At 42.9% G+C, this 24,074-nt stretch overlaps 1 protein-coding gene across 2 annotated transcripts in view; it reads right to left on the bottom strand.

The window, feature by feature from the left end:
- Positions 1 to 24,074, bottom strand: part of FAM53A (family with sequence similarity 53 member A) — a 79,502-nt gene that overhangs the window by 29,950 nt on the left and 25,478 nt on the right. For both annotated transcript variants that reach the window (XM_073649106.1, XM_073649105.1), the window contains exons 2-4: positions 22,102 to 22,327; positions 8,089 to 8,143; positions 5,412 to 6,217 (exon numbers count right to left, since the gene is read on the bottom strand). In XM_073649106.1, coding sequence (XP_073505207.1) covers positions 5,412 to 6,217; positions 8,089 to 8,143; positions 22,102 to 22,218 — 978 coding nt within the window. In that variant the 5' untranslated portion in view covers positions 22,219 to 22,327. The remainder of the gene's footprint in view (positions 1 to 5,411; positions 6,218 to 8,088; positions 8,144 to 22,101; positions 22,328 to 24,074) is intronic.

Raw genomic sequence — 24,074 nt, 5'->3', positions numbered from 1 at the left:
GATCTAAAAAGTGTTCAGGAGAGACCACGTTGGTAAACCTCCTCTAGTTACACTGGAAGTACCAAGAAGCCATACGAAAACTGCTGTCTTATCTTGACAACCATGCAATAAATGAGTGCAAACCACTGCCGCCACCAAAGCTGGAAAAACTTACTTTGACTTAGGTTTAGACCTCTCAACTTTTATATGTATCTCTAGGACTGAAAACATATGGGCAAAAAGCATTGGCTAAGAGTTCCCTGGAAATCCGCAAGATGTTTCACCTCTGAGGCTTGGTGACCGGTTTTAGATGTTGGAGCAGCCATGGGAAAGCTGACAATCGAGGACCAATGCCAGCTTCCTGACTTAGAAAGCGTATCGCTCACTGTCCCAGGGCTGACAGGGGGTCTCCATGCTGCTATTAGGTGAAGAGCAGGATGCCTCATCAAACACTTACTGTGACTGGGGATGGGGACAACATGTAATCCCTACGCAAGGATGTGGACAACTTAAACTGTTAAGATTTTGAAAGTCTAAAAAAAAAAAGTGTTCCGGATTTCTGACGTGAGCCAAGGAATTTTTTTTTTTTCAGTGCAAATCAGAGGATTTGACCAGAACTAAGAAACAATGACCAATCCTTATAACAGATCATCAATATCAGTCCGACATCTGGCATCCTAGCCGATCACCTCTTTGGAGTGCCCAGTGTATGACGTGCCCATCATACATTGTGTAGCGGCCATGCTCAGGTACTGCCACTTTGCTCCCATCCCTTCAATAGGATGTGACCTGTAGGAACTGGGAACAGCTCTGGAGATCTGCGTTTCCAGCTCCATATCCTCTGTACATCCAGCCATGGCAGGACCTGTAGACAAGAGGCTCCAAGTAACCAACCCCTCTGATCGGATAACCAATCATAAAGATACAGTAGGTCAATTTCTTCGTTTTGGAAAATCACTTTAATAGTTTATAGTAAGTTTACGAATAGTGGCTCTAAGTGATGGGGTTAACTTGTAGGAAAAAGTGCCAAATCAATCCCACAGCATGCTCGGCTGATAAATTTGGCACGTCTTCAGCCGGCCTACACCAAGTTTAAGCTAAGAGACGGCGTTAATAAATGTCGGCCATTGTTATCTGTAGTAAACAAGCGAGAGGTAGAATCTAAATTAATATCGGTCAAGTTTCGACAAGTTCAGAGCTGGGAAACTCAGAATCATCTGCCCAATGGGAGAGAAGACTAGGACCGGATGGGATAAAGCAACGGAGACTCGTGGGTGAGTTATGCGGCTCTTGGCACGCTGCTCTACTGCATGAGAAAGGGACTTTCCTATTTAATCACTATTTTCAGCTGAACGTGTATCCGAGGGGTAGAGAAATGGATTCATTCTCTAGTCCTGTGAGGACAACGTATGAGCTCATGACAGAAGTTTCCACTTATATCAGCAACTGTTTAGGACAGGCGAGGATCAGAAACCGTATATTGCTACCATCATCCTCCAAATAAATCACCATGTTAAGTACTTTAAGGAGTCCCTTGTTACCCACACAAGGGTATAATGAGACAAAAAAGGTCCTACAGTGTTCTTGGGAACCATCTATAAATATTCCTTAGGTGGCCATACATTTTAAATCAATGTTGACCAAAACTGCAAATTTCAGTGGAATAAGCATGACCTGTTATGTGAATGGGGATGTCCTAACCTTTCCTGTTGGCAAACGTCATGAAAAAAAAAAAAAAAAAAGGATCAGGCTGTTAGATTTCAACATGCCCAATCCTTTCTTTTCCTCAGGCAGTAGGTTTCAGTAAGAAGGCCCTTTTCAGATCATTGCCTCTGATAAACATGCTGCTTATCAGCTGACAAACCAGCAAAACACTATTCATTTGTTTGTTTAGGGGATCATCTATACCCGCTTAAAAATTATCACTGACAGCAGTACATTGCCCTGAGTAAATAACGAATGTGCTGCTGATAATATCCATGCTTTATGGGGCTCTGTCCCTTGTCTTTCCGTGTGAAAAAAAAGCCATAAACGAGCAAGGATCAAATTGTATACAACGGATCGGCGCTCATTTATGAGCAGAAATGGGTTTGTCTAAACGGGTCTTAAGGCTATATACTTTAAGTGTTGATTAAACCTGCCTCACTTAAATGGAGGTAAAAAGTAGTAGCTAAAGAGGATCTCGCACCAACTTAAAAAAAAACTGTGTTAAATACCTTGTAAAAATCCCTGCACCCCCCCTTATTCTGCCGCTCTTTTCCGTTGTGCTCTGCATCGCTCCATTGCATATGAGATATTCACATTTGTTGCTTTTGGAGTGCACTATGTGAAATCTCTACTTGCAGACCAATTGGGCGTTTCTTCAGAGTCTTCTCTGGGGCTGTGCACTTTCACCCCTCACTCCCTGCGCTGTTAATCCCAGCTCAGAATCTGATCCAGCAGACTACCAATCTTAGTCAGAGCTGAGCTCTGATTGTCAGAATCTGGAAAGGAGGGAGTAAAAGCGCACCCCCCCCAGGGAAGAGTCTGAAGAGACGCCAACTTGGACTGCAAAGCAGAGATTTCACATAGTGCGCTCCAAAAGAAACAAATGTGAATATCTCTGCAATGGAGCGATGCAGAGCAAAACAGAAAAGAGCATCATAATCAGGGGAGCTCAGGGATTTTTACAAGGGATTTACTGTAACCATTGTTTTGAGCAAGAAACAGGTCCTCTTTAAATAGGAAAGCCCACCACTATAATATGGGAGTTGGCCAAAATTTAAGCACACATACAGTACAGACCAAAAGTTTGGACACACCTTCTCATTTAAAGATTTTTCTGTATTTTCATGACTATGAAAATTGTAAATTCACACTGAAGGCATCAAAGCTATGAATTAAAACATGTGGAATTATATACTTAACAAAAAAGTGTGAAACAACTGAAAATATGTCTTATATTCTAGGTTCTTCAAAGTAGCCACCTTTTGCTTTGATGACTGCTTTGCACACTCTTGGCATTCTCTTGATGAGCTTCAAGAAGTAGTCACCGGAAATAGTTTTCACTTCACAGGTGTGCCCTGTCAGGTTTAATAAGTGGGATTTTTTGCCTTATAATTGGGGTTGGGAACAGCAGTTGTGTTGTGCAGAAGTCAGGTGGATACACAGCTGATAGTCCTACTGAATAGACTGTTAGAATTTGTATTATGGCAAGAAAAAAGCAGATAAGTAAAGAAAAATGAGTGGCCATCATTACTTTAAGAAATGAAGGTCAGTCAGTCCGAAAAATTGGGCAAACTTTGAAAGTGTCCCCAAGTGCAGTTGCAAAAACCATCAAGCGCTACAAAGAAACTGGCTCACATGAGGACCGCCCCAGGAAAGGAAGACCAAGAGTCACCTCTGCTTCTGAGGACGTTTATCCGAGTCACCAGTCTCAGAAATCGCAGGTTAACAGCAGCTCAGATTAGAGACCAGGTCAACGCCGCACAGAGTTCTAGCGGAAGACACATCTCTACAACAACTGTTAAAGAGGAGACTTTGTGCAGCAGGCCTTCATGGTAAAATAGCTGCTAGGAAACCACGGCTAAGGACAGGCAACAAGCAGAAAAGACTTGTTTGGGCTAAAGAACACAAGGAATGGACATTAGACCAGTGGAAATCTGTGCTTTGCTCTGATGAGTCCAAATTTGAGATCTTTGGTTCCAACCACCGTGACTTTGTGCGACGCAGAAAAGCTGAACGGATGGACTCTACATGTCTGGTTCCCACCGTGAAGCATGGAGGGGGAGGTGTGATGGTGTGGGGGTGCTTTGCTGGTGACACTGTAGGGGATTGATTCAAAATTGAAGGCATACTGAACCAGCATGGCTACCACAGCATCTAGCAGCGGCATGCTATTCCATTCGGTTTGCGTTTAGTTGGACCATCATTTATTTTTCAACAGGACAATGACCCCAAACACACCTCCAGGCTGTGTAAGGGCTATTTGACCAAGAAGGAGAGTGATTGGGTGCTACGCCAGATGACCTGGCCTCCACAGTTACCAGACCTGAACCCAATCGAGATGGTTTGGGGTGAGCTGGACCGCAGAGTGAAGGCAAAAGGGCCAACAAGTGCTAAGCATCTCTGGGAACTCCTTCAAGATTGTTGGAAGACCATTTCCGGTGACTACCTCTTGAAGCTCATCAAGAGAATGCCAAGAGTGTGCAAAGCAGTCAACAAAGCAAAAGGTGGCTACGTTGAAAAACCTAGAATATAAGACATATTTTCAGTTGTTTCACACTTTTTAGTTAAGTATATAATTCCACATGTGTTAATTCATAGTTTTGATGCCTTCAGTGTGAATTTACAATTTTCATAGTCATGAAAATACAGAAAAATCTTTAAATGAGAAGGTGTGTCCAAACTTTTGGTCTATACTGTAGATTTAATTCCACATCATGGTTTATAAGCTTTTCATTCAGTCATGGGAATAACCAGTGGACCAAACTCATTTCTACAGACCTTTCCCACATTGTGTCCAAATCTGGCCCTTTGCAAATAAAGGACCTGGAGGACTCTAGTGCTGACATCTGCCTACAGTTTGAGCTCCCGTGTGATGGTAGAAACTATTTCAAAACCATCCCATTGCAAAATTTGTTCATGAGTGTCCATCGGGTGGTAAATAAGAGTCCAGAGTGGATAACTCCAGAAGAACTTCCCCCACAGGTCATAGAAATGCAATTATGTCAGGAATTTGCTATTTTTGCAGTTCCCTGATGTCCTACAAGTTCCTTCATGGGTGGACTTTTCATGTAAGAGTTCAAAACTTCTACTGAAATAACATTTTTTGGTTCGAGAGAAAACTTTAAGATAGAGTTGACTTGTGTATCCGTCCTAAGCTTGCTTTCATTTCCTGAACAGAGCGTTATGAATGCCAACGCTTCCCATCTTCCCACAGCTCCTCCTTAGACCGAGATAAAATGGACAAAGAAAAGGAAAGTTCCATAACAATGTGGACATATCTTCCCACCAGGTCGGAACAAACAGGACTACTCTAAGTATCCCAACCGTACGTCATTTCCATTTAGGACGTACAAATATAGAAGATGGTTCTAATAAAAAAAGAAAACAAGAACAGGTGGTGAAGTTATGAACTATGTGGCCTAAGATATACGAAAAACACCATTTAAGACAGAATTATTTCTCAGCAAAATATACTCAATTTTACATCTTGGGCTGGGGCTACATGGCGGCTTTGGTCACAGCCAAAGATGACAGTGTCACGATGCTACATAATAAAAGTAGACGTGAACCGGTTGCGACCGCCAAGACATGCAGGTCACAAGAAGTCAGGCAGGTGTGTCGTAATAAGACAACATTCAATTACATTTTGGTCCATGTAGCATCGCGAAAGTTCGATGTCGTGGCCAAAATTGTCGTGTAGCCCCGGTCTAGTGACAAGCACTTACCCGTGTCATTTTAAAGAAATCTAGAGATGGACGATTCCATCGGACGTCTTCATCGCGCCTCCGCTTTAGTCGCGTTTTCCTCTCGTTTAACACACACGGCTGGGAACGGCACCTTAGCAATCCTTGGCGCCTTCTCAGCTCCGGGGTAGAGGTTGGAGTGCTGTTTGCAGAAGGCAATACATCTCCTGGTTCTGTGATGTGCTCCTGAGACAGAGATAGGCGCCTTCTTGGGTTGAAGTCGCAAGAACCTCCCGAGTTCCAGCGGACGCATGAATTTGTGCTTCCTTCGCTGCTGTCCACAAAGCCGCTGCTGGCAGAAGAAGGCCTTGGGACGGGGGATGTGTTACAGGTGGGGACCGTGAAGATATTGTTGTTTAGAGACGGGGCATTTTGCGGCAGGCCGACGCTTGTGCTTCTCTGCAAGGTGGCGCTGCCATGACTGTTACAGCGCTGTAAAGTGGCGCTGCCACCGCTGTTGCATCGTCTTTTTGACACGGGAGTCCAGACTTTGGAATTGCCAGGTTTCCAGGGGGATCGACAGCGAGACAGTTCATCTGGCTCAGACAATGACCTGCAGTGTCTTTTCGTAGGGGGAGCCAGTGGCTGGCCAAGGCTGTCATTGAGGTTAAGCTTGTTTATCCAACCCGAAACCAACGCCCGATTTGAGGATTCGTTCTGCCATTGAAGATTAAAACTGCCGGGAGTGCCATTGGTGAAGGGGCACATGGGGAAAGCGAAAAATGTATTCTTGTTCAGCTCTGCCTGGACCGGACAAGCCCTGTCAATCACCTTCCAGTGACTGTGCTCTGTTAGGGAAAAAAAAAAAGGAGAAGAGAGGGGCACAAAAAAAAAAAAAAGAAAGAAAAAAAGATTAAAACAATAGTCTCATTCTGAAAAGTGTAACATAAAATAAAGCTCAGGCTGGAACTGACAGGTAATGGCACAGTCATATCAGTAGAGTCAGGTTTATTTTTGGTGATGGGAAACTGCAGAGCAGACAGATAACACTCCGCACGGGTCTACTCAAATAACACAAGAGGCTGAAAAAAGGGGGAATTCTCAAAAGAATAGAACATTTTCAACCATGAAACTTATTTTTGGCTTCGTTAAACCATCATGTTGTAAGAGAAAACCATTCCTCACTCAGAATTCTGCATTGTATAGATGGAAACAAATCTCCAAACGACCAAGTTAATTTAACTTCCAGAATGATTTTGAAAAAAAACAAAACGTTTTCTGGAATTAAAAGAAAAAAAGTGCAGTGCAGGATAAAGTTTGAAGTTTGGGGGAGCCCGTTCCCAGTGGGCCGTACCCCGGGGGAGCCCGTTCCCAGTAGGCCGTACCCCGGGGGAGCCCGCTCCCAGTGGGCCGTATCCCGGGGGAGCCCGCTCCCAGTGGGCCGCATCCCGGGGAGCCCGCTCCCAGTGGGCCGCATCCCGGGGAGCCCGTTCCCAGTGGGCTGCATCCCGGGAAGCCCGTTCCCAGTGGGCCGCATCCCGGGGGAGCCCGTTCCCAGTGGGTAATACCCCGGGGGAGCCCGTTCCCAGTGGGTCGTATCCCGGGGGAGCCCGTTCCCAGTGGGTCGTATCCCGGGGAGCCCGTTCCCAGTGGGTCGTATCCCGGGGAGCCCGTTCCCAGTGGGTCGCATCCCGGGGAGCCCGTTCCCAGTGGGTCGCATCCCGGGGAGACGGTTCCCAGTGGGTCGCATCCCGGGGAGCCCGTTCCCAGTGGGTCGTATCCCGGGGAGCCCGTTCCCAGTGGGTCGTATCCCGGGGAGCCCGTTCCCAGTGGGTCGTATCCCGGGGAGCCTGTTCCCAGTGGGACCTCCAGGGGAGCCCGTGCCCCGTGGGACAACCAGGGGAGCCCGTACCAAGTGGAACATCCAGGGGAGCCCGTACCCCGTGGGACATCCAAGCGAGCCCGTACCCAGTGGGACATCCAGGCGAGCCATTACCCAGTGGGATATCCAGGGGAGCATACACCCTGAGAAGGTCTAATGGAACAACACTCAGGGAAATCTATGGGAGCCAGTATCTAAGGCGACCTTGAGGGGATTCTGCACCAAGAGGATATCTAGGGGATCAAATATATATGGGATATCTATGGGTATCATGCTCTTTTCCATACACTTTCTATCACTGCAGTATTTGTTCTCTTGTATACCTCAAATTTGTGGTCATTATTAGTATGACCAAAAGTAGTAAAAAAAAAAAAAAATCACCACTTAGAAACTTCCTCAAGCATAAAGAAAAAATACTTAATAGGGTAGTAGATTTCATCATTCCGGGCAGTATCTGACCATTTAGAAGGGATTTTGCTTGTGTCTGGGAGTCTCTGCTGACACTTGTCTGGTCCATTGATATATCAGGCGGATGGGACAAAATATGCCGTCCGTCTCTTCCAGCCTACGATGCAGACCAGCATATTATGCAAAGCCCTTTACAAGCATAAAATCACCATCAGCCCTTGATTCGGGGGCATTGTTCTAGGACCAGTTTGAGCCAGCGGGTTTTCAAGCCACATTTTCAAGCCTATTTTTCCTCTTGCATCTGCTTTGCAACCAAAAAGGATTTTTCTCTTTTTCAGACACCTTGCTTTTCTCGGAATATAAAAAAAAAAACTAAAAAAAAAAAAAAAATCTGCTTATGTTTCTTTAAAAAAAAAAAAAAAAACTTACCATTGATTTCGTAAGGGAACAAGCTGCCTTCATTGTTCAGCTTCTCAGATGAGCGCTGAAATTAACCAAAGGGAAAGAAATTTCAACACCATACAACAAAGCACATGGTGTGAAAATATATAACATAAATCATAAATGTGAGTAGTAGGGATTATAAAAAAATAGAAAAATATTCACTGGTATATGACTGTCCATTGCTAAGGGTAAAACGTCACAATGGGGTATCCCAAATATTGGCGTAACATATTACACAAGCATAACAGTAACATTAGTTAGGTAACAGATCCTTATATACACATTTCTAGAAAAATCTGATTAATACAGCAAAATAAGAGGAAGGGAAACTAAGTGGGCAGAGTGCTGCCAAGCCTCCTTACATACAGGGTTGGACTGGCCCACCAAAGTACCGGAGAATCCTCTGGTGGGCCCTGGCTTCTCCTTCAGGGGAGTTTATAGTGCAAACCTTGCAGCTGCTATGGGGCTCTTGAGTAGGGGAGAACCTGGCTCCATCATTTGGATTTCAACAGTATCTGAATCATTTGATCACCAATCGAATCAGCAAGAAGAGCCGAACCCTAACATTGTGTAACTTATGGCTATACCACTTGATATAGTGGCTGTTAAAAATTAGTCTAGGTCCAAAAAACCACTTTAATTGGTTTTGTATACATGAAAGGTTGGCCCTCAGCATCAAGTCCTCTGGTGGGCCCAATGTTCTTCAGTCTGACACGGCTTACGTACCTACAGTAAGGTGACAATTCACATTGAGTTGAAGGCCTGAGTAATATTAGTCTGCCAACCAGTATATTCATTTAATTTCCCCCCAGTCTGCATTATTAATCAGATTTTTCCCAAAAACACACATAAAAAGAACTATGAAGGATATTGGATTTATGGGGTCATAGTCATCCTTTAGGTCGAGTCAAGAAATGCTTTCAAATCTGTAAATTAATCAAGAAATGTCATCAAACACCAGAAATCAACTTTCATTACAAAACATTTTGTATAGAAAATGCACCCAAGATACTCAATGCCCTCTCCAACCTAACATCGTAGAAAAAGGCAGAGAGAGTGAGAAGTAACATGGATCTGACTACACAGGGTTCGTTCGTAGTCTGTAACCATGGAGGCACATTAGTCTGTATGAGAACTGTGGATACAAAATACCAGATTTTTTTTTTTTGTTGATCACACGGATTGCAAAGACGCTCCTTTTTTTTATTTTATATGCTTGGAGCAATAAATTTATTTAGATAAAAGTACATGACCTATACATTTCAAAATAAATCTTATGATGGTGGTGTCCTAAATATGATTATTTATAAGATTATAAGAGTTAGGCTATGTTCACACATTTTTTCAGCGTTTTTTTTCTGCAGCAAAACCTGATCTCTTGCCAGGAAGGTTTGTTCAGGATTTTGCTTGTTTTTTTTCCTTGTTTTTGCTGCGTTTTTTGCTGTGTTTTTCAGGCTCCCAAAGTTCAGCTTTGCTTCCACCACAGAAGCATGAAGACAGGTCACCAATGCAGGAAATATGTGAAACCTTATTAACCAGATTTTCAAATGTAATAGTGGGGGGAGGTGAATTGTTCAGGAATAGTTTACCTAAGACACTGGCAGTGCATTGAGTTTGTAGGACACTATTTTCACACTATGGTCTGCCATTGAATTGCTCAGGGATTGTTCAATTTCACACCTAGCTCAGCCAATGTTTAAATTTTTAAACATCACTAATTTAAACTGTACTATCCAAACTGCCATCTCAGGTGACCAAGATAAGATGGTAAAATCACAAAAATAAAGGAGTTTCACATACTGCTCTACTTGCTTTTTTCACTAAAAACGCAACAAAACCTGATAGCTATGTTCACACTCATTTATTGTGATCCCCTTCAGTACTGACGAGTGGCCGAGGCAGCAAATACACTGCTCAAAAAAATAAAGGGAACACTTAAACAGAATATAACTCCAAGTAAATCAAACTTCTGTGAAATCAAACTGTCCACTTAGGAAGCAACACTGATTGACAATCAATTTCACATGCTGTTGTGCAAATGGAATAGACAATAGATGGAAATTATTGCCAATTATCAAGACCCACTCAAAGGAGTGGTTCTGCAGGTGGGGACCACAGACCACATCTCAGTACCAATTCTTTCTGGCTGATGTTTTGGTCACTTTTGAATGTTGCTTGTGCTTTCACACTCGTGGTAGCATGAGAAGGACTCTACAACCCACAGAAGTTGCTCAGGTAGTGCAGTTCATCCAGGATGGCACATCAGTGCGAGCTGTGGCAAGAAGGTTTGCGGTGTCTGTCAGCGTAGTGTCCAGAGACTGGAGGCGCTACCAGGAGACAGGCCAGTACACCAGGAGACGTGGAGGGGGCCGTAGGAGGGCAACAACCAAGCAGCAGGACCGCTACCTTCACCTTTGTGCAAGGAGCAACAGGAGGAGCACTGCCAGAGCCCTGCAAAATGACCTCCAGCAGGCCACAAATGTGCATGTGTCTGCACAAACGGTTAGAAACCGACTCCATGAGGGTGGTATGAAGGCCTGACGTCCACAGATGGGGGTTGTGCTCACAGCCCAACACCGTGCAGGACACTTGGCATTTGCCACAGAACACCAGGATTGGCAAAGTCGCCACTGACGCCCTGTGCTCTTCACAGATGAAAGGTTCACACTGAGCACATGTGACAGACGTGACAGAGTCTGGAGACGCCGTGGAGAGCGATCTGCTGCCTGCAACATTCTTCAGCATGACCGGTTTGGCAGTGGGTCAGTAATGGTGTGCGTGGCATTTCTTTGGAGGGCCGCACAGCCCTCCATGTGCTCGCCAGAGGTAGCCTGACTGCCATTAGGTACCGAGATGAGATCCTCAGACCCCTTGTGAGACCATATGCTGGTGCGGTTGGCGCTGGGTTGCTCCTAACGCAGGACAATGCCAGACCTCATGTGGCTGGAGTGTGTCAGCAGTTCCTGCAAGATGAAGGCATTGAAGCTATGGACAGGCCCGCCCGTTCCCCAGACCTGAATCCGATTGAGCACATCTGGCACATCATGTCTCGCTCCATCCACCAAAGTCACGTTGCACCACAGACTGTCCAGGAGTTGGCGGATGCTTTAGTCCATGTCTGGGAGGAGATCCCACAGGAGACCATCCGCAGCCTCATCAGGAGCATGCCCAGGCGTTGTAGGGAGGTCATACAGGCACGTGGAGGCCACACACAATACTGAGACTCATTGTGACTTGTTTTAAGGACATTACATCAAAGTTGGATCAGCCTGTAGTGTGTTTTTCCACTTTTATTTTGGGGGTGACTCCAAATCTAGGCCTCCATTGGTTAATAAATTTGATTTCCATTGATGATTTTTGTGTGATTTTGTTGTCAGCACATTCAACTTTGTACAGAACAAAGTATTCAATGAGAATATTTCATTCATTCAGATCTAGGATGTGTTATTTCAGTGTTCCCTTTATTTTTTTGAGCAGTGTATAAGGGATGGACATTTGAGTCAAGACCATGGCTGTGAAGTCAGAGTTGTGCAGTCGGTGTCCATTTTGGTGGAGTCAGTATAAAATGGACAGACTCCGACAATATATAATAAATTGGGTACAGTAGTTCAATGCAGCTTGTGTGTGAATATTTTTTCATAGGAATTTGGGAAAGTTCTGAAATGTCCTATAAATGTCTGTCCTATTCCTGATCTAAGGGTCTAGACTTTTAGCTGAGATGAATCTGTGCTACAGTAAATTTATCACTTAAACATCAGCCATGTATGAGGGAGTCGGAGTCATGGAAATTGAGGAGTCGGAGGTTTGGCTTACCGACTCCTCAGCTCTGGCAAGACCATTTTCTGGTCGCTCGTTTGGAGATATAATTTAAAGGTCTTGGACCCCAAAGCAAAATTAGGTAAAATTGCCCCCACGTACAATTTATCATTTTTAATATTGGCACCTTCATATGTGGCAGAACGCCTCTGTGCACCCTCAGGAGCCTCTGAAACCCCCTAGAGCTATGTCTCTGCTCCGGTTGGCACTGTCGAGTCTCTACAAATGTGCCATTTAGCTTGACTTTACAAGTGTTTGGGTCTATATTGATATATGCAACAGAGCGGAACATGTATTATAAGCTAAACGCGCTTGATTAACAAACTTCCTGCTTAGATGCCTTTTGGTTTCTGATTTACCCTTTGCGCAGCCAAAAAAGATACCATTGTTCAGACGCTTCCTCTGAAATGATAGGAGAATTATTTTTTTTCTCCGCTGTGAACGTAAACATCCTTAAATACACTCTTTCAGCACTTAAAGGCCAGGGAGGATCCCAAGAGTATTCAGATGTGGCCCTACCCATTGTAAAAAAAAAACAAAAAAACAACAAAACCATGGAGCAATAACGCCCTAGGCAGCCAACTATTCGGCCTAACCCTTGTCCTGGCCTTGATTGTCTCCAATACATTATTTAGTAATAAACATTGTTCTGAAATCATGGGCCCAGATTCATCATTGCCTTTGCTCCTGTTTTAGGTCTAATTTTGTGCATTTTGTGCCTTTTATTTCGATAATTCTATTTGTGCCTTTAAGTATATTTTACATGTGTCCACCGTTTTTTGTTATTTTTCGCTTTGTGGGCAGAATTTAATCATTCCCGATCTTTTTGCCTGATTTAACAATTGCGACTTTTTAAAAAGTCGCCGAATTTGGCGCAACTCCACTCCAGTCTTCCCTCTCCCCTTCCCAGGTGTACTTTTGAGTACGCCAGTATTTTGGCTCAATTTTTGAGCCCTTTGGTGAAAAAAAAATACTTTTGGCACCAAAAAGTAGCAAAAAGAGTTCAAGACAGAAAAAATAAGACCATTTGTTTTATTTCGCGCCAAATTAACGAATTGCGTGCACCATTTTGAAATATTTTGTACCGAAAAAGCCAACTGATACCACGAAAACAAAAAAGGAAAGTGACTTCCAAAATAACACAAATGACAAATTGGGGCCATGGATTTCATCAATATGATTTTCAAGGATTGTCAGATGATGCCCACTTTTTACCAAGGCCGAATTCAGAAATCTGTACGTCATGTAAATAGCGATTGCTCGCAGTACTCCAATGTAGACACGTGTATAGGGCACCCAAGCCGAAAAGTAGACGCACCATCAGAGAGGTCCCAAGGAGTCCACTTGGTAAAAAAATATCTATGAATAGAAAATACAGCGTCCAAAATCAGGTGAAAAATCCCCAAACTTTTTTTATTCTGCTATAGATGCGACGTTTCGACCAGCCATAGGTCTTATACTTGAATAAGACCGATGACTGGTCGAAACGTTGCACCTATGGCAGAATAAAAAAAAGTTTTGAGATTTTTTACCTGATTTTGGACGCTGACTTTTCTATTCGTCCGTATATTATGGTCAAAGTATGTACTGTGATGCATGGAGCGGCCACAGGTCTACTGATCCAAACACCTCACAGGCATATGTCAAGCTGTCGGATTCGGGTCAAAAGATCCACGGACAGTCCGTACTCAGACTGTGTTATATATGGATGTCTGAATTCGGGCCTAAACAGGCAAAAGTCCATTGAGTGCCTGCACCGGCAACAAAAAAACAGGCTAATTGGACTTTCTTGGTCATTATCGATTCATGATCATTATCCATGACACACACAAAAGTAGTGGGAACAACAGGACAAAAGTTCGCTGATTTGTCATAGAAAGCAGCCAAAAATGTAAAAATTCAAGTCCCAAAAGAAACTTTTTGAAATCGAAATCACGAGATCACAAATGAAAAAGTGACATTTCCATTGCTTTTTTTTTTTGTCAAAAATTGTACACGTGGGCTGTATAATTTTATTAAGAGAAAGTCATGGAATTCTCCTAAACACCAAAAAGTTTCACATGTAAAACTTTTCATGAAAACCAAAAAAAAGTGAGGCAGAGAGTAAATAGAGTGAAGATCAATGAAAAAAAAATTATGTCTCCTGCCGAAGCAGCAAACATTCCCACGTAAGTAAAGCATTGTGTTCAGATACTTTGCCACGAGGTGAATTAAAAGGGACACAAGCTGCAATTTGTCCTCGTTTTGCAATAGAATGCATGCTATTGTTCTTTGTTACCAGCCGTGCAGAATAGGGGCGAGGTTCACTGTAGTATTTTTCGATGTGAAAATCTCACAGGAAGTCAAGAAATTTTTATATATATATATATATATATATATATGTATATATACTGTAAACTTAGGAAGCAACACTGATTGACAATCAATTTCACATGCTGTTGTGCAAATGGAATAGACAATAGATGGAAATTATTGACAATTATCAAGACACACTCAATAAAGGAGTGGTTCTGCAGGTGGGGACCACAGACCACATCTCAGTACCAATGCTTTCTGGCTGATGTTTTGGTCACTTTTGAATGTTGGTTGTGCTTTCACACTCGTGGTAGCATGAGACGGACTCTATAACCCACAGAAGTTGCTCAGGTAGTGCAGCTCATCCAGGATGGCACATCAACGCGAGCTGTGGCAAGAAGGTTTGCTGTGTCTGTCAGCGTAGTGTCCAGAGGCTGGAGGCGCTACCAGGAGACAGGCCAGTACACCAGGAGACGTGGAGGGGGCCATAGGAGGGCAACAACCAAGCAGCAGGACCGCTACCTCCGCCTTTGTGCAAGGACGAACAGGAGGAGCACTGCCAGAGCCCTGCAAAATGACCTCCAGCAGGCCACAAATGTGCATGTGTCTGCACAAATGGTTAGAAACAGACTCCGTGAGGGTGGTATGAGGGCCCGAAGTCCACAGATGGGGGTTGTGCTCACAGCCCAACACCATGCAGGACGCTTGGCATTTGCCACAGAACACCAGGATTGGCAAAGTCGCCACTGGTGCCCTGTGCTCTTCACAGATGAAAGCAGGTTCACACTGAGCACATGTGACAGACGTGTGAAAGTCTGGAGACGCCGTGGAGAGCGATCTGCTGCCTGCAACATCCTTCAGCATGACAGGTTCGGCAGTGGGTCAGTAATGGTGTGGGGTGGCATTTCTTTGGAGGGCCGCACAGCCCTCCATGTGCTCATCAGAGGTAGCATGACTGCCACTGGGTACCGAGATGAGATCCTCAGACCCCTTGTGAGACCATATGCTGGTGCGGTTGGGTGTAGGTTCCTCCTAATGCAGGACAATGCCAGACCTCATGTGGCTGGAGTGTGTCAGCAGTTCCTGCAAGATGAAGGCATTGAAGCTATGGACTGGCCCGCCAGTTCCCCAGACCTGAATCCGATTGAGCACATCTGGGACATCATGTCTCGCTCCATTCACCAACGTCACGTTGCACCACAGACTGTCCAGGAGTTGGCGGATGCTTTAGTCCAGGTCTGGGAGGAGATCTCACAGGAGACCATCCGCAACCTCATCAGGAGCATGCCCAGGCGTTGTAGGGAGGTCATAAAGGCACGTGGAAGCCACACACAATACTGAGACTCATTTTGACTTGTTTTAAGGACATTACATCAAAGTTGGATCAGCCGGTAGTGTTTTTCCACTTTAATTTTGGGGGTGACTCCAAATCCAGGCCTCCATTGGTTAATACATTTGATTTCCATTGATGATTTTTGTGTGATTTTGTTGTCAGCACATTCAACTTTGCACAGAACCAAGTATTCAATGAGAATATTTCATTCATTCAGATCTAGGATGTGCTATTTGAGTGTTCCCTTTATTTTTTTGAGCAGTGTATGTGTTTGTGACAGATATGAGTGTCTCGTCTTATGACCCTGTTCTTTTAGATATGGTGCTCCGAGCTCCAAAATTAATATTTATTGCAAGCGCCAATCTTAGTGGACAGCTGTTTGCACCAGACCGCACTATCAAGGGGGTGACCACCATGGACCTCTGTGCGGTACAGACGAGTATGGTTACCTGCCATGTTATTAAATGTCTAGTAGACCATATATGTAGTGCCATAGGGACAACCCAGTCCAATATTATGGCCTACTAATGTTAGTGTTAGTAGTCAGACCCATGGCTACCACATTTGGCAGATGATGATCAGTTTTCAAACACAGAAGGTAAAGATGGCCATACACATGGGATAGCTGTCAGCCAAACGTTTGTTCGACAGATAGCTCTCTCTCCCCACCATGCCGGAAACATGAGCACTTGGCAAATAACCGTAGGTCACCACGCTGGCTACCTCTTATCTGAAAGCAAAAAGTTTGGGTGATGAAATTTCTTCACCTCGACATCACCAGGAGGCAGTGATACTCATAGGATGGTCAACCGGTCCAGCCGAAATCAGCGGGTTTGATCAACTTGTCTTATGAAAAGAAGTCATTGCCTTATAGATTATTGGGGGGGTTCCAACTGCTGGGACCTCCACCGTTGAACAGAATGGGTGACATATCCCTGATAGAAAGGGTTGGGAGTCGCTCTATTCATTCTCTAAAAGGTGTCGCCAACAGTTCTCAGCCGACTCTCGCTCAGCCGAGTGCTACTGTGTAATCCATGAGAAAGCCACCGACTGACACATCGGCCAACGTGTTATCTCAGGGAGAACAATGCGATCGGCATGTCTACCGACCATCAGTCGGCCGGCGCCCCAACACGCATTAGACCATCGGTCGAAATAGTTGATATTGGCAGGTGCGGACGACATGAGCCTAATTTGTATGGCCAACTTAAGGGGCTGCCGATTGGTTCGCCCAGGTTTATCCGGCAGCCCCATTTAGGATGAATAGAGCGGCAATCCAACATATGCGCTGATAAAAGTGCCCCGTTCTGCCAATCGGTGCGGGTCCCAGTGGTCAGACCCTCACCAATCTACCGTGAGGATCAGTGAAGACTTCTTTAAATCTTAGGAAAGCATTAAAGTGGTTGTCCGATGCAAAGAAGTCCCGCTATAGGAAACGTGACTAAGAATAAACTGCAAGTATGAAAACGGATCCAAGAAACTATCTTGTGAGCAATATCAGAGACCTAAAAAAAATAACAAAAATCGACACCTTATGTAGTGCATGCAAGATAAACACCGTAAAGATCGGCGCTCCGCAGCTTACTGCCACGCTGGGAGTTGTAGTTACGCAGCTGGGGAAAAACAGGTTGCACATTATGGATGTAACAGAGGAAACGCGTTGTAGCTGGAGGCAAAGGGTTTTTAACTGTAGGACTATTCAGAACATACAAGATCCTCCCTAAACGTTCATAGCGTCTCCACCGCACCCATCATATCACCATCCTGCAGACTCCCGAAGGACGAGGTCACAGCAGTGAGTGCTGTTAACCAGTTCAGAACCAAAGCCATGACAAGTGTTCAGCTTGTAGAGGGGAGTGTACGTAACAAGAAATATAACCGCTATAATAATCAACTTGACTATTCCCTGTGTGTATAGCGGCATCACAATTATTGAAGATGTGCTACAACGACAAAGTAGCCAGGTATTTTTAGATGTTTTTCGTTGGTTCCAAAATAATACTGCCACATACATTCATATAATACCGCCATATGGTGTCATATGACATTAGTTTAAATGAGAGCTACACCATATAATGCCAAATAATATGCAGTATTCATCTAATTCACTTCCTTGGAGAACCTACATAATACTGCCATAAAGAATCCATATAATTCTGCAATGATCTGCTGATATAATACAGCAATACAAAACTAATGTCAGGATTATGGTAATGTCTATTGTTGGGCAGAGATGTCAATTTAAATGCGCGCTCTGCTGGCCATGTAATGGCAAATTATTATTATATGCAGTATTCATAACATTATCTTTTTTAGATAATACTGCCATATAGTTTATAAATAGTGCTATACAATACTAATTTCAATCTATTATTGGACAGAGTGATCAGTGTAAATGAAAGTTTATCCAGCTTACTAATACCACCATATAATGCGATACAATATGCAGTATTCATATAATTATCTATTTGAAGAACACACATAATACGGCCATATAGTTGATACATAATATTACAACTAAATGCTTAAATAATACCGCTAACCAAAATTAATTTACATTTTTTGGTGGGCAGAGTAATCAGCTTAAATGACCACCCCTGTCATTCTACTAATTTCATTAAATATCAAAAAATTCAGTATTCATATAATACTCCCACAGGGAGACCGCATAATACTGCCATATGGTTTACTTACAATACTGCAATTATATACTTATATAATACCGCTATGCAAGATTAATTTCGATCTATTGTTGGGTACAGCGATCTGTATAGAGTCCACATAATACAGCCATTTCAAATAATACGGAAATTATATATACGGCTATACAAAACTAATTATAAAATTATTTGCAATGTAATGATAGGTAGTGTGAATAAATATTTTAGCGGCCTATTAATAGAACTATATGATGCCAAATAATATGCAGTATCCATATAATACTCTGTTAAAGAGACTGCATAATACTGCCATATGGTTTCCAAAGAATACGGCTATACAAAAGTAATTTTAGGATTAATTGCAATCTAATATTCGGCAGTGTGACTGAATGTTTTAGCGGAGTATTAATACCCCAATATAGAGCCAAAAAAGCAGTATCCATGTAAATATTCCTTTAAAAAAAAACACATAATACTGCCATATGGCTTCCACAGAATACTACTATATAAAGCTAATTTTAGGATTAATTGAAATCAAATGTTCGGCAGTGTGAATGAATGTTTTAGCAGAGTATTAATACCACAATATAGTGACAAAAACAAACAAACAGTATCCAAGTAATTATTCCTTAAAAAAAAGCATAATACTGTCATATGGCTGCTACAGAATACTGCTATATAAAACTAATTTTAAGATTTATTTATTCTATTGTTAGGCAAAGCACTCAGCTTAAATGAGTACCCGGCCAGACCTCTACCTCCAACTTATAGTGTCAAATGTGCAGTATTCATATAGTACTCGCTGGAAGATCTCACATAATACTGCCATATAGTTTCCACATTAAACTGCAATTCTAGAGTTAATTTCAACCTATTTTTGATAACGAGGTCCGACTGCGAAGTGGAATGTTTTTCCGCTCTATTCAGATGGGTCTAAAACTTGGCAACCCCCCATAGGAAACCGGAACCCTGGGGAAGTGCCCATCTTGCCACACCATAAACAGGCCCTGGTATATATGGACTAAAGCCTATTTTAGCAGGGAGTCCTCATTACATATCTCTATTAGCTAGGGGTCATTTGGGGTGAGGGAGTCAGTTTGGGCAACCCCACTGCAGAAGGCTAGTTTCTGACTGATAACGGGGCTGTACAGAAGTTTAGCATCCCTTTAAGGACGTCTGGACGATGTGATCCTGACATTTGGCTACGATACCAAGAAGAAAAAAAAAAAGAACTTTGAATGTCCCCAAATTTCTTGTGCAAGTCAGACACACAGTGTTCCCATTTATTATACCTAAACGATCTCGCCTGATTATCTCAATAGACGTGACTCATGGCATGGAGTCCAGGGAACTCATCTCATCGGGTATTACTGAGCCTTGAAATCCTATCCACCTAAAAATTGCAATGACTTGCAAATGAGGTCACATGAGATCGTCTGCTCGCCAATAAATCCCTAAACTGATGCAACTTCAGGAAAAACAATGGGCAGGACCAACCATTATAAATCTAATTTATATATTATGAAAACTGATTTGTGTATGACACGAACCAGGAAGGACCCAGAGATCTCACCGGTGGTTACGTTCTTGGGAATACCTGCACCCCCGGGGCTAATGAGATCATGATCGCTGGCTCAAAACCAATGGGAAAAAAATTATATTTTTTTCGCCCTAAAGATGAATGTTTAAGCAGAGCTCCACCCTGGGGTTATTTTAGATAAATATTAGAAATGAGAGAATGAAAATCGAAAGACCTTGCATCAGCGGCCACCGTGTGGGAACCCTACAAACCAACTCCGACCTGATGAAATCCCTGGCGCCTCTTCTGATTTGTAGGCCCAGCACGACATCATGTATGCATGACATCGTAGCGTGTCTACTACTCAGAAGTGATGCAAGTGGGTAGGAGATGGTTCATGGGTTTCCCATCCGATGGTCATGGACTACAGACATAGCCGCTGGATGGGATTTCCAGAAACCATCTCCGAGCTGATGGAATCCCCGGCATGTCTCCTGATTTGTAGGCCTAGTGCAATGTCTTGTATGCATGACAATGTACCAGGCCTACTACTCAAGAAAGATGCCAGCGGGTAGAAGGTAGTTTGCAGGTCGCCCAACTGGTGGTCAGGGAATACGGACATGCCGACTGGACTAGAGCCCTATGAACCCGCTCCAACATTCTGGAATCACCGGGGTATCTTCTGGTTTGTAGGCCAGCTCAACTTTGTGGCATAACACATCCATAACATCGTATCGGGCCTCAGAAGAGAGGTCAAAGAGTAGGTGGTAATTTGCAAGGCTCCCAACTGGTGAACACAGAATACTGATGTGGCTGAATGATGGGAGCCCTACAAATCACTTTCAACCTGCTGGAATCTCCAGAATCTCGTAAAGTCATCGTTAGGGCATCATGCATACATGAGGCAACAAGGACGCCAGTGGCTATGAGGCAGACGTTGACCACAGACCACTAACGTGACCTCTGGACAGAGGTCCTGGAAATCGATTCGCTTATTTCTAATATATTCATGTGTATATTATGGAAGATACTCGCACAACTGTAGGGAAAATCCAAAAAGTAACCCAAAAATGGAAACCTATCTAAAAAAATTCTCAACTTTAGTCTCCAAATTAGTCCCTACGTAAAAATTACCCTTAAATTTGCTTATTGGGGGACCCATTTAAGTTTATGTCAACCCAATGGGTCATGACATTTTTGTGGATTTGGTGGGCTGAATCCTTCGCCAGTAGGTGAGATGATGTTTGGCATACTCTCCAGTACAATCAAAGGGTTGCAACCAACATTTTTCAAAAACCGCCGTCAGACTCCTCTGTTCTTTATACTGGTAAAGATATCTAATATGTCTGAAAGAAGCTTCTTTTCATGATACAACCCTTTAATAAAGGACACTGGCCATATATATGCAATTTTTTTTACCTGGTGTAAATTATGCTATTCTCCTGAATCCGGCAATGATCCTACGCCTTTCTAAGATATAGCCCTTTCTTCCCTATAAATATAGTCATATAGATCAGGTTTACTGTAACTGCACAATTTGCCTTAGTAACATGCTAGAAAACTGACCTGCAAACCACTAATTATAGATATTTTGTACTGCTGTCACTTATCTTTTTTATTATATTGCACTTTAGTGACTATGTTTACCCTGAAATCATCTGATAGGACCCTACTGTCAAGCCAAAATCCAGGACTGCGTCTCTAATCCTATACAAAAAAGCCTACTCGCAAAAAGTTGTTTGCAGAGTTATAAGTCCCAAGTAGTACTGCCATAATGGAGTGTAGTCCATCGAAAAAGCACCAGCATACCTACTTTATTCAGGGGCTGCCCTCAAGACAAACCCATTCCTATGCCCAATGGATATCAGAGGAGGGGTCACCAATTTAGGACTCAGCTCTATGTTCCTTACAAAGTCACTCAAAAAGACTAAGAGTCTGAATGTCTACCTGGGTTTCGCTCCAATTGGGAAAACTCAGAGCCACTCAACTAGACTTATTCGACAACCTTTTAAGGTCTACTTCTGTCTACGAAAATTGGTCAAGTAACTTTTTCCAAAAAGTTTGACGAGTAATTTCAATGGGAAATATTTAACCCAAGAACACCACTCCCACCAAAACCAACAAATGGCCAGAAACCTGGAAATTTTCCCATCTGAAAACTTCCAGTGACCACTTCAGAACACATGTAGAGAAAAAGTAGTCACTGAATCTGTAAGAACCATAAGCCAGAGGAGTACAAAAGAAAAAAGTAAAAAACAAAACAAAACAAAAATAATAAATGTATGGCTTTAAATTATGTAAATACAGAAAATTTTAACACAACCCTCATTGTGATATATCTCTACGTCAAGACCCCCAATTAATACAAGACGTACCAAATTAATATTGTACGTTTTGCATGACAGGTCATCCAAGCTTTGGTTCTGCAGCTTCTCTGTGATTAGTGTCACCATGGTAGGCCCCACTTCCGCGGTTCTCAAGCCGACGAGCATTGATCCTCTTCAATTAATACTGTTCAGACATTTCCGTTGTTTGCAGACTCGGGCTTTTCTTGTAGAGCGTTGTTTAGTTCATTTTAGCGTTGAAAGTCATGGTTTTCATCTGCAAGAAGAAGCGGAAGCCGGTTACGGTCATCTGTTCAGTGTATACTCATCAAGCCTCGCTAATTTTCTTATGACATTACAGATAAAATTACAAGGAGATGGAGACATTTACAACTTTGTGGCCTAGGCAGCAATCATAGAATATATGAAATGTGTCGAGTTTCACTCTGTGACAGCTGCCGAACACCAAGACACCCACACCCTACTGCAGCAAGAGACCTCAATGGGAACGGAAAAATACATTCTCACAATTATGAAATATATGACAGCTAGCTGATGTTGACCAAGGTTACGATAGCTGTAAACCTCAGATACAGGGCTTCTATACTTTTTTATATATTTTTGGGTATGTACAGTATGATGGGAAGAAGGAAAGGCAGCAAGAAGCTCTAAAAGGTTAGGCGTTATCAAAGTCAAGTTGATGGACAACCAAGGAGATGACCACCTTAGACTAGTAACGCTGGTTTTATTTTTCAATTCGGGCTTATTTATCAATTCTGTCACAGATTCATAAATACATTTCTTAAAGGGGTCATCTTATGCCCTATAACGACAACTAGATATCTTAAGAGTCCTGAGCTCTAACGTGAGTGGCTTGAGTCTGCTACAATGGGCTCGAACATAGAGGACTCCCCTCTAGAACATCCACATACATTGATCGGGTTTGAAGACTGGGGTTATCTTCAGAAGACAACAAAGAGGTGTAACAGGAATGACTAGACTAGAGCTGAGCAAAACTATTTGCAAAACGTTGGACCAGCGCCCTTGTCGATAGTCCATGGCCAACAGTTGAGCAGAAACCACATCCTACCTTCTGGGATCCCTGATGACTCTTCGGATTAGTAGGTTTGGTGGGACTTCGTTGAAGTGTGACACCACCAGTCCTAATAATCACAAGAAACGTAAGGTAGGAGATAGTTCCAGAGCCTTGAGTATCGTTTTGCTCAAATCTATTAAAGACCCATGATAGTTGGCCATTTTGCATTGAGAACAACGATCTTCAAGTTATGACACTGAAACAACCCTTTCAATCAGACTGCTCTACTATATTACTAATGATAGTAGAGTCAACCTGCGCAACACAAACCCCGTATGGCGCCACTATGTATGATGTCTCCATATGGAGTAGCATTACGTAGATAACCTGTGTTGCAGGCAGAAAATCCTTAAAAATGTAACCACCAAATCAAAAAATTAAATACACATGTGAAATAAAACTCCAACCACCAGGAAATCAATGCCACATCTGATAAAGTAGCTTTAGGTGCCACCTCTTCAATACCGCAGTCCTTCATATTAAACTCACTCGTAAAATCCCATTTTGTGGGAAACTTTAAATTCAGAAGGCGCAGCACAAAGTAGTCCCAGTTCCCTGATGTGGTGTTGGACTTCTGAATGACTACATGAAACGTGGAGAAATTACACTTTCCAGCTATAGTGAATGCCTGGCTACGATCCAACACAACCCACTCATCCCTACTGCTTAGAGGTGTCAGCGGCGAACGGATAATGGGTAAAGTTTTCCACTCTCTCAAAACTTGGTAATGTAGGTATAAAATTCCAAAATGGCACGTAGATAAAACATTTGGGTTTCAGAATTCTTGAAATATTTAAGTTAAGATTTTATTTAATTTTTTTTTTTTCCCATTTACAACTTTATATTTGTGCTTTTTTTTCTCGGCCTTTTTAAGTGTTATATTATTATTATTGATCTTAATTTTTTTTCCTTTCTTAAAAAAAAAATT

Source organism: Phyllobates terribilis, unplaced genomic scaffold (genome assembly GCF_046119375.1).
Source record: "Phyllobates terribilis strain yellow unplaced genomic scaffold, ASM4611937v1 Scaffold_1__5_contigs__length_1240528914, whole genome shotgun sequence".
In the NCBI taxonomy this organism is placed as follows: domain Eukaryota; kingdom Metazoa; phylum Chordata; class Amphibia; order Anura; family Dendrobatidae; genus Phyllobates; species Phyllobates terribilis.
Note: the sequence above shows the minus strand (reverse complement) of the source record. Positions and strands in the feature narration are given on the sequence as shown.